Source organism: Parasteatoda tepidariorum, chromosome 9 (genome assembly GCF_043381705.1).
Source record: "Parasteatoda tepidariorum isolate YZ-2023 chromosome 9, CAS_Ptep_4.0, whole genome shotgun sequence".
Taxonomy (NCBI): Eukaryota; Metazoa; Arthropoda; class Arachnida; order Araneae; family Theridiidae; genus Parasteatoda; species Parasteatoda tepidariorum.
This window is the reverse complement of record NC_092212.1, coordinates 82,159,519-82,175,042: the sequence shown is the minus strand read 5'-3', so window position 1 is coordinate 82,175,042 and position 15,524 is coordinate 82,159,519. Positions and strand designations below refer to the sequence as shown.

General features: G+C 32.0%; 1 protein-coding gene across 1 annotated transcript; it reads left to right on the top strand.

Moving 5' to 3' along the window:
- The first annotated feature begins 470 nt into the window (after positions 1–470).
- Positions 471–11,205, top strand: LOC107440638 (calmodulin). Its single transcript, XM_016053608.2, has 5 exons — positions 471–955; positions 3,968–3,998; positions 5,090–5,233; positions 7,222–7,464; positions 10,842–11,205. The coding sequence occupies exons 1-5, from the start codon at positions 953–955 to the stop codon at positions 10,868–10,870; spliced, it is 450 nt and encodes a 149-aa protein (XP_015909094.1). The 5' UTR covers positions 471–952; the 3' UTR covers positions 10,871–11,205.
- Positions 11,206–15,524: the final 4,319 nt, after the last annotated feature.

Here is a 15,524-nt window from a genome sequence, read left to right as displayed (position 1 = left end):
CACGAACATAAACAAGTATAGGCCTGTTTCAGGCGCATAAAAACAATAATGCTGATAATTATAATAAATCAGCTGATAATTATACTTTTACATAGAATTTTCTAATAATTTGGCCAGGGACTGTAGTTTTAAAATCACAGTTGACTTTTATAATAAAAAAAAACAAAAAAGGGTGAAAAAAATGAAAGAAAGAAAATCACAAACGTCTACAAGAAATAAACCCCTAAAAACACCCTTAATGAAGGGAAAAAAAATTAATTTGAAGAAATTAAAAAATTTTATTAATCACTTGGAATAAATTCGATATTAAAAATCATTAAAGAAATTTTTGAATTGCACTTCAGTATTTAGAAAAAGTAAAATGAGATTTTTGAGGGTGTATTAGTAGATCAATAGCAGCAAAGAATCTCAATCCTCTGTTCTATTTCGTTAAACAACTGCCATAAGAGCTCGCGCTAAAAAGACGCATCACATTTCGCGCCAGAGCATGCTTTGAGAAGAGCGGTACATTCTCCCCCTGCATTGCAGGTAGTTACAGACCAATAAAGAAGCATGGAACGAAACCGCGCTTCTTTATCCGCACGTGAAGCAATACGACGAAGAATTTCGCATGCGCTAAGTTAAAATAGTCCCCTCTAACCCTTTACAAATCGTCTCTTTTTACCTCTTTTGGTGGATGTTTTGTTTCGTAAAATCTAATATATAAATTCCTTTCGATTTAATTTCATTATTAAGAGTATTTATTTTAATTTCGAACCGCGGATGTATACAATTTTGCGAGAGCAGCTTAGTAGCAGTCCCAAGTAGAAATAATTTTATCATTCCAACAAATCTTTCGGCAGAGCGAATTAAAAGCGGTTGTCCATTCCAACTTGGGCTTTGGTACTGCAATTATTATAGTGTATATTATTTTACATTTAAAAAGTATTGTAGCCTACAAAATAGCGAAAAGATGGTAAGTTATTGTTTTGAAGTAGTGTATGAAATCTTGTCTATGTAATATTTTATTTATAAAATTTAAGCTGTGTATGCACCGCTTTTTTTTATGACGTGTGATTTCTTTTTAAATTCTCGTGAATTGATGCTAGTGAGGAATTGTAATAGAATCTTTTTTTATAAAATAATAGCTTCATTTTATGGTATAAAAATTATTTTCATTATCTTGTTATAGTTTGTAATTTTTATGTTTATACTAATAGTCGTTTGGTTCCTGTGCATGGGGTGTATAGTAGGGCCAGAACGATGTTCCGGTACTTTTTTTCTAACCGGAACTTGAATTCGATTATTACACATTTTTAATTTTATTCATAAATCTTTATTTCCCTGCTATAAAAAAAGTTGAGCTAAGTAGTTTTGAGATAGTTAAAACGTCTGACTACAGCAGTCTTGAAATAGATTATCATTGGGGGAAATGCTCGATGAGACTCAAAATTTTAATATACAGTTAAACCCGCTATAGTGATCACTTTATTGTGAACTCCCGGATATAGTGAATGAAATGTTTGCTCCCTTGCCTTGCTACACACGTATGTTATTTATTGTGGATATAGTGAGCCAAAAAAAGGGAGGAAGTTGGATATTAAGAACTTTTTTCTGTCTTCGACTGATTTTTTTTCTTTGCAATAATTTTGAAATTTTTACTCCAAAATAAATACATTTAGATTTTTAAAACCATCTAGATAAATGCTCTGAATCAAGGACGATGAATTTGCTAAGCGATTTGGTGAGACAATTTTTTTGTGCTCGAATGGCTGGGTTTAAAAAGTAGAATAACATAAATTCAGGAAAAGTGTTTCCATATCTGATGTTGAGGATTGCTCATCAGCTCTAAAGATTACTATCTTTTTTTCGTCTGCAAGGCGAAGAGTTATAAAAATTAAAAGTTAACACATTCTTTGTTAATACGTATTATTTTTTCGTCATTTTTGTATTTAATTTCATCGGTCATTTATTTAAATAATGTGAATAAAAGGGGGGAGTTTGAAACTATTAGTTAAAATTGTTTGCGGAACGGTTATAGTGAATTCCCAGTTGTAATGAACCAAAATTTCGGTTCCTTGACTGTATTTTGAACTATCTATATAATGGGAGGCAACAATAACTTTATTGCCTAAAGTTGGTGATGCTGCTCTTTCATGCACCTCTTCCTTTTTTACAAAAATTCGAAAGCTCCTCCTTAAAAAGGTGTAAAATTGAGTAAAGAGTAGTGTTTTGTTGAATGTAGTAGCATAACCAGAGCCTGACAAAGGCGTACGGGGCAGTTGCCCAGAGCCCCAAATTGATTTGAAAGTTTATTTTAGGTATCCTTTAATGAACTTTTTTTTAAACGAAATATCAGTACAGTATAAAATCTGTCAATTTTATGCTAGCTTCTTTAATCTATCGTATGATATTTAGTACATCGTATCTGTATTTAGTACATCCATGGCTTTCTATTGCCGAATTCAGCTAAATTTTCTCAATTACGATGGGCACATTTGGCCAATTAAAAGCCTGTGTTTTTATCTATCTCAAAGTGCAATTTGTTTACAAAAAATACAGGCTTCTGATCGGCTAACAATTAAAAATTAAAAAACTGAATCGAATCAATTAATGAACAGAATCAGAAAATCAATAAAAAGGACAACGATATTTCATCTTACCATTGGAGAGGGAGTTTATAGCTATTTTAGGCTCTAGTCAATTTTCTTGTTATATATGTAGAATAAGGTGAAAAATTTAAATACCTCCATAAAGTTCAATTCTTCATTAATGAAGCAAAGGAAGGCCCCATAACTTAAGTTTTTATTCAATTTACCTAAAAATTGAATGTTTTAGGATTGTGATTTGCTTTGCATGTATGTTTATTCAATTTTTAACAAATAGTTGACATATTGAATGAAAAATGTTATGAAATGTTTTTTGTTTTCTTCAATCAACAAAAATCTATCTGGCACCTTGGCGATTGTGGTTGGTGCGACAGATCACGATACGGAAATATCCCCAAAGCTTCGATTGCTGCAAATTGTTGGGATCTTGGTCATACATTCAGTTTCGACTCTGCCAAACTTATTTCTATCCCAGTTACGTCAGCTCACCTTGATGTTCTGGAATCTTATTTTATTCTTATGAATACTACTGATTTCTTTGTTAGCATCATTATCTCCTCACAACCTCGCTGTAGCATGTAGAGATGCATTTTTTCCTGATTTACCTCAGTACTAGTAAAATTATTGAATTACTTTTCCTGATTTTAATTTTTCTTTCTCTCTCTCTGCTACTGAGGTTTTTCTAATTTTGTTTCTCACCTTTATTTTACATTTTTCGTTGGCAGTTTTAAGTTTTATATTCCAAATAAGTTATTTTTCTTCTCATTTACAAGCTTCGAAAACGGGACCCCTATTTTTGAGTACTTGAAATATGTCAACTGTTATTTTCTATTTGTAAATTTTTGAAGCACAGGAAGTTATTTATTAAAGTAAATTGGAAATATATTGAGTAAAAAACATCCTTTAAAGAGTACTTATTATTCAATTGAAAACAAACTCAATAATGAACATTTAAGTTCAGGGTTATTCATAATTCCCTCTGTTTACTACAACCTTATGTTTACTACAACTGGCTTCAGTGGTACATGTTACTGCCATCTACCGGCAACTGCTTAAATGAGAACTTTTGGAATAATTTCAAATGTTCTTTTTTGCCATATTCGTCTTTGTTTTTTTACTATAACGCTTCGAAACCCCAGAGGGAATTATGAATAACCCTGTATAATCGAAACATTGGTAACCAGGATTGACTGGTTTAAACTAATGTGATTCAAACCACAGTTTAGAGCATTTTTTTTTTAAAAATTGAGTTGCAATTATTTAAATAAATACATATTGTTTAATTATAACTGAGTGAGGGACAGTACAGTTTCCCTAATAAACTTTTTTAATATTTAATTGAACTGTTATTTTTAAATGGTGCTTTTTGTATATTTCAGGCAGATCAGTTGACAGAAGAACAAATAGCAGGTATTAAAAGTGCTTTATGCATTCTATTGTAATATTTGTTTGTGTAGTGATTTTTTGTTTTAAAGAAATATATACCAAAGTGTGTCCAGCCCGAAAAAGCCTGCCCAGCTTTTTTCGGGTTGGTCCACTTATAAATACCTGAGTTTTTTCAAAATTTGCTGAAATAGATAGATCTATTTTACTTCATAAGTAAAATAATTAGATTTTACACCATAAATAAAAATGTGGCGTCAAAATAGGACCGTATAGGCATTTATTTAGTGTCCAACAGAGGAAAAGGTGTATGTGAACTAAAACAAAAACATGAATAAAGCACAGATGATAGAACTTAAATTGACTTATTCAGTTCCGTAAACAAGAACCTTCCTCAGTGTCTAAATGTGAAATTAAAGTAGAGTAGTAAAGAGACAAACACATGTAAAGTGCTTTAACCAATAGGGACAAAGGAAACAAATATCACATAGGAGATAAGAAACAGATTTGAGTGGATTTGGCAGGAAACCTCAGGATGCAACAGATTAAGTTAAAATGAACTGCCGAATATTGGGAAATGGTAGAACACTTGAAAGATCATTGACTATATTGTTCGAATTTTTCAAAATATATTGTGGTGCTCATTTTCTATGTATGGAATAAATATTAGATGAAAAACCACAGTCTGCAGCAAAAAGTTAAAGGTAAAGTCACTCTTCATTAGGGAGAACTATTTCAATACAGTTTAGATGCACTGTAAACAAACGTGCGTAAGGCAAGACATACGCTATGCAAATTCTCTTAATTGTCAAGAGTATTCTCAAAAGATAGCTATTTTTCTATGCAAGAAACAACGAACCTTATTTTATTCCCCCCCAGTATTTTAAGCTGTATTTTTTATAGCATTTAACACATTATCAAGCGTGTATGATTAAGTTATAGTTGCCATATAGTCTTAATTTTGCGAAGTTATGAAATTTGTCTAGACTGACTTAACTTTCAGGTATGCTATTGAGAGTCCAATGTTGGACTGAACAGAAATTTGTCTAGACTAGCTTAACTTTAAGGTAATGTTGTTGTGAGGTGTGTCTGATTGTTTATGTGTAATATAATTTCAGAATTCAAAGAAGCCTTTTCCCTGTTTGATAAGGATGGTGATGGAACAATCACAACAAAAGAGTTAGGAACTGTTATGAGATCCCTCGGACAGAATCCAACAGAAGCAGAGCTTCAAGATATGATTAATGAAGTAGATGCAGATGGTAATTTTTTTCCTATTTGTACTCTTTTATTTTAGGGATGCACAAAAAATATTGAGGCACAAAAACTAGAAAAGTATTATGACTTTTATAAATGCTGAACTGCCTTTTCATATTTAAATGAATATTTATATCTGTTCAAAGGTCAACTAATAAAGCTTTGTGGGACATAGGTTGTGCACCACTGCTAATTTTGTGGTAAAGAAATGCTGAAGTGGAAAAAAATAGTCTTTTTTTTTAAATAATAAAAAATGAAAAAAAATTAAATTTTCAAGCATATAAATTTAAGCCATGAAATTGACAATTTTTTTTATAACTTCACCAGTGTCAATTTTTAAAGATTTTTCATGTTATAAGTTTTTTGTTCTTGCTGCTAAAATTCTTTACAGTTTCTACTTACTATTCTTATCAGTCGAACCTTTATTTGTTTCTTCGTCTTTTAACACAATTATAAGAACTTGTAAAAGTATTCTCATGTTGTACTTTTTCAAATTTTTTTTTAAAGAAATAGGTTGTTGGGAACACTGGCTCTAACTTATTTCAGAAGGTTCTCGTTGCCTTCTCAATGTAATGCAAATACAGGTTAGATTCATCAAAGGTAAACTTCTCCCAATACTTGATCCACGAGTTCCCTTGTCTTCTGCATTTGGTTTAAAATTATATGGCTACATACTTGAAGTCACAAACCCAAAAATTGGATCGGCTGTTCAACGACGGTTATTAAATAAAATGAACTCTGAAGAACTGTGGTGACTCAGAGTATAGATTGCTCACCACCCAATGAGATTACCCGGGTTTGAATGCCATTTATGGCTGATTCCGCACCCGGCTTGCACAGCTCACAGTGCTGACGTAAAATATCCTCAGTGGTAAACAATCATGGGTTAGAATCTCCAAGTGCCGTATATACTGGCGTATAACGCGCACTTTTAATGCAAAAAATAACATTGGAATTTACGGGTGCGTGGTATACGCCGAATATAAAAAATTATAGACTAAAAAAATTTAAATATAGAAAAATACTTTTATTTTAAAGAAGTAACATACCTATATACTTTATTGATTTTCGTTATTACATAAATAGTTCATTATATTCGTCTTCCGTTATTTCTTCAGGCACGTCATCACAATCTGTTTCGTCTTCATCATCTGTGTTACCCTCATCCATAAATAAACAGTCATCTTCTGATCCGTCCAGATTATTTGAAATGCTGCATTTTTTGAATGATTTTCTAACCATCTCAGGCTTAATTTCATCCCATGCTTTTAATATCCATTCACACACTGTTTCCAAACTTGCATGACGCATATGTCCTCCTTTCGTAAAGGTTTTCTCGCCCTCCAACATCCAAGTGTTCCACTGTTTTTTTAAATTGGCTTTAAGAGCAGAAGTCCAATGGCTGAACTAATGGTGTCAATCTGCCCGTAATAACTGCCACATCGGTGTTACATTCTTTCAAAAAAAATTTTTTTTGCATTATCTGTAAGGTCGGACCTAAACATGTCCCATACTAAAAGTCTTTCTGGTTTTCTATAGATACTAGACGAGNCTAATGACAACTATTTTGTCGCTGATTTCTCCCAAAACTTGATCCAGGAGTTCCCTTGTTTTCTGAATTTTGTTCAGAATTAATAAGCTACATAGTTGAATGCTAGCAGTCATAAACTTAAAAATTGGGTAAGCTGTTCAACAATGATTATAAAATCAACTCTGGAAATTCTTAGAATATTTAGCGGTAAACTGAACATACACAATTTTAGCCTGAGTCTTTAAATATGTTAGACTTTTATTTTATGAAAACTTAACGAGTGGAAACTTAACGAAATTTATAATTTTGTTATTGCTATTTTCTTATGAAACAAGTTTTCCTTTAAATGAAATTTCTTAAATTTTTTTCTCGATGTTTTGATAAAATGCATACTATTATTCATTTGACTTTATTTGCGTTAACAGCGATAAGAGTTTACAATAAGGGTTTTTTGCATTTTAGGAAATGGAACAATAGATTTTCCTGAATTTCTCACGATGATGGCCAGGAAGATGAAGGACACAGACAGCGAAGAAGAAATCAGGGAAGCTTTCCGTGTCTTTGACAAGGACGGGAATGGTTTCATTAGTGCTGCTGAACTGCGTCATGTGATGACAAATCTAGGTGAGAAACTAACAGACGAAGAAGTGGATGAAATGATCAGGGAAGCTGACATAGATGGAGACGGACAAGTTAACTATGAAGGTAAATAAGATGTTTGTTCTTTCTTGATTGTGTAAGTTTAATTTTGGTAGTTTGCTAAAACATTGTAAGAGAGGAATGTTCCAATGTGACGAGTTTCCTACACTGACTTCCTTGGGGAAGCATGAAAAAAAGGTTGTAGTTTGCTTTGAAGAAAAAATTGCTTTTATAGTGTTGAAATTAGTTTGAAGAACGTTTCAAGATATCCGCGCACCTGGACGGTCATGAAAAATCACGGAAAGTCATGAATTTCGGTATTGAACAAAATTTGTCATGAAATGTCATGATTTTAACTATTTTTTTAAAAAAAAATCATGGAAAGTCATGGATTTAGGTCTCTGAAATATCTAATTTTTAAAATGGAATCTCCCTCCCCCCAATTTCATCCTGTTCCAAATATCTGAATTTCTAACAAAATCACCACTCAGTCATATTTTATTTGAATATGAAATGATTTTATCATGTTCTTTAAAAATTATGGTGTTCTTTCAAAAAATGAACGAAAAAATATCATTTCTAGGACGAATTATCCTTTAAACTCTCTTCTGTGATTTAAGAATTTTTATTATTATTTTTTTAAAATTTTATCAATTTAAAATTCTAGTTGAAGCAAACCATTTATTGGCGAATTTTTTTTATTCCGAAATGAGAACAGAAAAATCGGGAGTATTTCTTTCCTTTCTGATGAACAAGAAAAGTATCTTTAGAATATAATACTGCAGAAAAAGAAATTTTTTGCTTTTGTATTTTTTTCAGCTATTTTATTGTTTCAACTCTTTCCTTACTCTGTTTAAGTTTAAAATCTATAAATATGAAGATGAAGAGTATAATAGTTTGGTTATACCTATTCCGAATAATGTTATTATAATGCTTTTTTTAAAAAATTTATTGTTGCATTTTTGTTGGAGAAAATAGCAACTTTGTTAAGTCATGAAAAATTCTTGGAATTAGTCATGAAAAGTCATGAATTTGAAAATCTAAAATGTAGCAGATACTGTGACGTTTGCTTGATCCTGTGGCAGAATTTTTTCTGGCTTTCTGCAACATACCTCTCTAATATTAATATCTTACTGCGAGATATTTACTAATTTAAAGTAATTAAAGCGCTAACTTGAAAGAAAGAAAGAAGAAAAAATTGGATCAAATAAAAGAATTTTTTTAATTGAATATGTGATTTTTTTAATTCTAATTTGGGCGATATTCTCGCATTTTGTTGAAAGATAACTCTAATTCTTATTTAGATAACACACTAATCGTTTCCTTTTTTGCATTTTGTAATTCATCACATTTTTTAAAAAAAATAAAAACCGTGAAATATTTAGCAGTAACTACTAAAAAAAGATAAGATGGCGAAATCACACGAATCGGACCCTTCAAAATTCAATTATTGTAATAAACAGTATCTGATTTTAAAATCTATATTGAAATCAATAGTAAAAACTGTGTGTAAAAATATAAAGAAAATTTTTACAGTAAGAAAAAAATCTAATTTTTTACTTCATTATTCTTTATTTTTCATTATTCTCAACTGAGATTAGAAAAATCACAAGCATTTTTTTCCACTCCGATGCGCAAGAAAGGCATCTTTTCAATCTAATTGTGAGGAAAAGATAAAATCGTTCGAAAATTTCTGCAGAAAAGAAAAGCAAAATTATTTATTTTCCAACGGCGGGAAATCCTGCGAGAACTCTTTAACATACTGCGACAACGTTGCTGTGTCATGATTCTGCCACAGGGTGCTTGAGAAATGTTCAGCCGCATCTGCTGTAACAAGTGAATTGACCTTTTCCAGCACTAGTTTGTTTTCAGTAGTGTTCTAGATTTAAAAGTTATGTTGTCTACACAGAATTTTTTTTTTATTATTCCCCCCCCCCCTTATCCTCTACTATGGTGCAGTTTCTGTGAATGCACACGTATCTTCATCTGACTTAGACATGTTCTTCATTGATAGCTGGAAAAAAAAATTTCCTGAACAATAGAAAACTAAATTTCCACGGATTATAAGTTTTGTAATAATATGATAAGTTGTTTTGTAATATTTGCATGAAGCACTGGAAGACCATTGAATTTTCATCTGAAACATAAATTTTTTTTCTCCCTAAGCATTTTTGAAGATGGTCTGCCCTAAAAGTTTCTCTTTGTTTTCAGAGGAGTTGGTATATTAATAAATTTAAGTGATTATGTTTAAAAAAAAAATTTTAAATAACCTTTTTTGAGAAAAAAATGCACCAATAATTTTTTTTTCTTTTTTTTCCCCCCATAACTTTCAGTTTAAATTATAGAAAAAAGCTTCTAAGTTGATCAATAATTTTTTTTTTCTTTTGAAGAAGAATTATACTCAGATTGTTTTTGTTTTTTTTTTTAACATGCCTTTAATTATTTAAGTCTACAAATTTTTCTCTGGTTTGGATAATGTTACTTTACAATTACTTTTTGAAATATATACATAAAATAGCATGAGAGGGTAAATTAAATATTGTTGAGTATCAAATTCAGTTATTACATGATATTACACAATTTGATACATTTTTACAGTGATAAGTAAGTGGGCTTTTGAAATTCAAAGCCCTGCCTTTTTTTATTGGTAGGGGGAACTCATGGAAAGACATGGATTTAGGTCACCAAATAATCCAATTTTTAAAATGAATTTTCCCCCTTCTCCCAATTTCACAGTGTTCTGAAATTTTGGAATATCTGAATTTGTAACAAAAACCCCACACACGGTCATATTTTATTAAAATATCAAATGATTTTTATCATGTTCTTTAAAAATTATGGTGTTCTTTCAAAAGATAAAAGAAAGAACATAATTTCTAGAGCAAATTATCTTTTAAACATCTTTGATTTTGGATTTTTTTTCTTTATTATTTATTTTTTTATTTTATAAATTTAAAATTCCAGCTAAAGCAAGCCATTCATTGGTGAATTTTTCTTATTTTGAATTAAAAACAGAAAAATGACCAGTATTTCTTTCCTTTCTGGTGAACAAGAAAAGTATCTTAAGAATATAATTCTCCAGAAAAAGAAAAAAAATTTTTGCTTTTGTATTTTTTTCCAGCTATTTTATTACTTGAACTCTTTCTTTGCTCTGTTTTTTAAATTAAATATCTATAAATGTGAAGATGCAGAGTATAGCAGTTTTGGTTATTATACCTATCATTTCATTTAATGTTATTTTTATTGTTAAATTTATTGTTGCGTTTATGTCGGAGAAAATACTAACTTCAGTAAGTCACGAAAAATTGTTGGAATTAGTTGTGGAAAGTCATGAATTTGAAAATCTAAAATGTATCAGATACCCTGTATGTCTTTAGTTTGTGATTAGTTTTTAAATCTGTTGTTTGATTATTTGCAACCATTAATTGAATGATTGTTTTTAGAATTCGTAACAATGATGACATCAAAGTAAAAGGAAAGAAAAAGCAGTTCAAGAAGTTCAGATCTTTTTACCTCTTCTATTTTAAGGTTCGTGTATTATAGAAGTTCATCATATGATGTTGCGCTTGTAAAAATTTTATACCATGTTCTCAAAAATAAATAAAAATAAAAGACAAGGACTAGTAGACGTGGCGATAGTTTTACGTTCCTTTTCACCTTCTACTACTGTATGTGAACTACACACATTCCATCAACAAAAATGCTAAGAGTGAAATCTTGCAGCTTCTTTACACGTGCGGCTGTAAGTCTTATTCTTCACATTGCACGTTATTAATCATTTTCAATAAAAAGTTCTGTCAAAAGAGATTTTTGCCTCATTTATTTTTCTCTTTCATGCTCGTCCGCAAAAGCTTTTTTTTTGCTCAATACTAGAAAACCTGGCCAGTTTGGCCCCTCTCGTTTTTCCCCCCTCTGTAATTTGAAAAATAACTTGCTGAAAGTGTTGAGTGATTTTGATTTTTCATAATTTAATTTAAGTGCTTATTTAATCATTCATGTGTTAGCCTTATAGAAACGTATGCATACCTGCCAAGTCTCTTGTTTTTTAACGAAGACTCCTGTATTTTATGCCTATCTCTTTTTTACCCGTTGATTCTCAAATTTCTCCGTATTTGTTGAAGAAATTTAAAAAAAAAAAATTTTGGTGATAAAATATCTGTTAATGGCAAAAATACTTTTCTTATTCCTCAACAGATGGTGCTAATGCCAGTACTGCAGTATGTTGAGGAGTGTTTATAGTTTAAGTAATTATAAATAATGGTTTAAAAAGTCTTAAGATTTTTGTACATACATTTTTGTACTTCGCTAAATGTAGGTGCTTATATTAATTTGAATTTTTCTTTTTGACTTACATTATGCATGATGAATCAAAACTTTACGCGAAGCCTAAAAAATGTTGCTAGTAAAACCTCCGTTATTTCTCCAATGTTGGCAGGTATGCGTATCTATCAAACCTTCTGCAGAGATACTCTTAGATACTTTATTAAGTATTGCAAAACTCCAAGTAGTTCTGGGTATTAGGAACCCTTTAGTATGTAAAAGGTACTTCAATTTTATTATTTATTGAAGAAAAAAAAAAGCTCAATTATCTAAGGAATGAATAATTGAACAGCCAGTATTTCGTTTAATCAAATGTCTTGCATTTGAACAATCTAGAATGGACCAAACTGAGGCCTTCAGAGGGAGTCTTACCGCGGAAGAAAATTTTCGTCGCAAATTCCGTTTCTCCTTTATTACTAATTTAAAAGAAAGAAAAAGTATGTTCAGTCAAACCTAGAGTAAATCCTGAAGTTACAATTGCTGAAAAAAAAAATACTTCAAAATATTAAAATGCAAATAAATTATTAGAAAACTCTCCGTTTGCGTAATCCTAAGTTATCCTTTCATAAATTTTTTTCATTTGAATATTTTAAAATTTTCTTTTCAGTGTTTGTAACTTCATAGCTTTCTCTAGGTTTGTCTGAAACGCACTTTTTCTACACTTTAACTTAGTAATGATGGAGAAAGAGAATTACCGACGAAAATTTCTACAGTCAATATAGGCTTGTAGTTATTAGTATAATAATAAAAAAGGTTTTAGTCTGTATAATTATCCTCGTCTAAAATAAGGACTCAGTAGTTTTCATCAAATTAATTTCGTAAATTCTGATGATTTTTCTTCTTTTCATGTTGGCTGCTATTACCAGGGCCTCAAAAATTTGTAAACAGTCCACAATATTTAAAAAAAAAAGAATGCTGAAAGAAACAGTTTATCTCAAAAAAGTCTTTTTTTTTTCAAATTTTCTTTATATTGTGATAAACCAAACTCGTGTAAACATTGCACTAATCAATTTCGAAAGTGCAGCTGAATTTTAATTGATGCAATTTTTACTCCAACGGCTTAAGGAAATGCAACGAGAATGCATATTCGCGAAGTTTCTTATAAATGATAAGTGTCAACAAGAACTTAACAAATATGTAAAGCTGTAGATGGAAGGCTGCAATCTTTAAAATAATTAAGCTAATCAGTGATTTCAATTGTTTGTGGTCACAAAACTATTTTTATTTTCATACAACATTGTTGTATTGTTTTATATTTTGCTTTAATAATTACATGTTTAAACTTATCTTCAATTGTCTGCTTTCATAATTTTTTAGATTGTTTCTCTTGAATCATGAAGTTCAATAGATTCTTTTTATAGTTAGGACTACTCTTCAGAAACTTATACTTTTGTGGGCCTGAATTTGTCTTGATCGGTATTATAAGTGGTCGACAAATATTGAAGCACAGAAAAGCAGGTTCTCTTAGATTCTAAATAATCTGTACTCAGAAGACCGGGACGGAAAACATCAAAACCAGTTATCTGTTTTTGATGTAGTATTACGTACCAATTTAGTCTTACCATGTTTCTATTGTATCACTTTGCTAACATGCAACATCGGCTTAAAGAACAAAGATGTTTAGAAAAGCGAAATAGCATTAAACTTAGTTAAAAGTCTGTTGTAACTTTTACCAATCATAAGTGGCAATGCTTCTCGAGGGTTAACCTCGAAAAGGAGGTCAGAGGTGCTGATTCTATATTACTGACTGACGCATACTAGTCCCTAGTGTCTAAATTCTCATTCCTACTTTAGAAGATTATATACTATACGAGATTTTCATTAATAAAGTATCTTCATGAGATTGTAGTTAAGAATCCAAAAGCTAATAAATTGATGGAACATGTCATTTAGACCTAGATCAACCTTATATGGTGGTGTAACATATCAAGATCTAATGCGGTGTTGCATTCAAATACAATTAAGGTCTAGGTGAGCCTAACGTGGCGATTAACATCTCAGTAAGACAGCTAAGCCGTTAAGGCTTAGCTAAGCCTCGTTGAATCCCACTTACACGGTGTTACAAATGATTAAGGCTTAGTTAAGCCTAGTGTGACAACGTAGCGTATCACAAGGTCTAGCCAAGCCTAATCTGAAAGGTTAAGATTTCATTAAAGTCTAGCGCCTCCAAACGTGGCGATGTAACATATCTCTCGGCACACTTAATCAAAAAATTAGAAGTGTTAGGCCTAGGTAAGCCTTTGGAGGAATCTATATACCAATACTGTTAAAACTTAGCTAATCTTATTGAAGCAATGTAACATACCACTAGGCATAACTAAGCCTAACCTGGAAATGTTACCTCCTTAAGGCCTAGCTAAGCCTAATGGGAATTCTACATACCAGCACCTTTAAGGCTTATTGGGGCGATGTAACATACCACTAGACATAGCTAAGCCTAACCTGGAAATGTTACCTCATTGAGGCCTAGCTAAGCCTAATGAGAAGTTTACGTACCAGTACCGTTAAGGCATAGTCAAGCCTATTGAGACAATGTAGCATACCACTAGGCATAACTAAGCCTAACCTGGAAATGTTACCTCCTTAAAGCCTAATATAGCGGCAAAGTAACAAACTATTAGGCCTAGCTAAGCCTTATGAGGGAGCGAAGTAACATACCATTAGGCCTAGCTAAGCCTAATGAGGGAGCTAGATAACATACCATTAGGCATAGCTAAGCATAATGAGAAGTGTACGTACGAGTACCGTTAAGGCTTAGCTAAGCCTAATGAGGGAGCGAAATATATTGAGGGGGTGAAGTAACATACCATTAGGCCTAGCTAAGCCTAATAAGGCCGCAAAGTAACAAACTATTAGGCCTAGCTAAGCCTTATGAGGAAGCGAAGTAACATACCATTAGGCCTAGCTAAGCCTTATGAGAGAGCGAAGTAACATATCATTAGTCCTAGCTAAGCCTAATAAGGCGGCAAAGTAACGAACTATTAGGCCTAGCTAAGCCTTATGAGGGAGCGAGGTAACATACCATTAGGCATAGCTAAGCCTAATAAGGCGGCAAAGTAACAAACTATTTGGCCTAGCTAAGCCTTATGAGGGAGCGAAGTAACATACCATTAGGCCGCAAAGTAAACTATTAGGCCTAGCTAAGCCTTATGAGGGAGCGAGGTAACATACCTTTAGGCCTAGCTAAGCCTAATAAGGCGGCAAAGTAACAAACTATTAGGCCTAGCTAAGCCTTATAAGGGAACGAGGTAACATACCATTAGGCATAGCTAAGCCTAACCTGGAAATGTTACTTCATTAAGGCCCAGCTAAGCATAATGAGAAGTGTGCGTACCAGTACCGTTAAGGTTTAGCTAAGCCTAATGGGGGAGCGAAATGACATACCATTAGGCCTAGCTAAGCCTAATGGGAAATCTACATACCAGCACCGTTAAGGCTTAGCCAGGCCTATTAAAGCGATGTAGCATACCACTACTAGGCATAGCTTAACCTAGAAATGTTACCTCATTGAGGCCTAGTTAAGCCTAATGAGAAGTCTACGTACCAGTACCGTTAAGGCTTAGCTAAGCCTAACTTGGAAATGTAACTTCCTTAAGGCCTATTGAGGCAATGTTATGTTACATGCGATAAAGGCCTAGTAAAGCCTATTCCAAATGAAAAGTTGTTACATGCCAATATTAGAGCTAAATTAAGATGTAACAACTTGTTAAAGCTTTATGAGTTGGAACACATTTATCATGAAGGCGCCGGCTTATCTTGGCTTAAAACTTAAATTCGTGCCATAATTAATTGTACATAAATTTAAT

Bases quoted from the DNA above. Each gene is read 5' to 3' on its own strand.
- LOC107440638 (XM_016053608.2), top strand. The intron at 3,999-5,089 runs GTATTAAAAGTG...ATATAATTTCAG, and splicing joins GACAGAAGAACAAATAGCAG to AATTCAAAGAAGCCTTTTCC. The intron at 7,465-10,841 runs GTAAATAAGATG...GATTGTTTTTAG, and splicing joins CGGACAAGTTAACTATGAAG to AATTCGTAACAATGATGACA.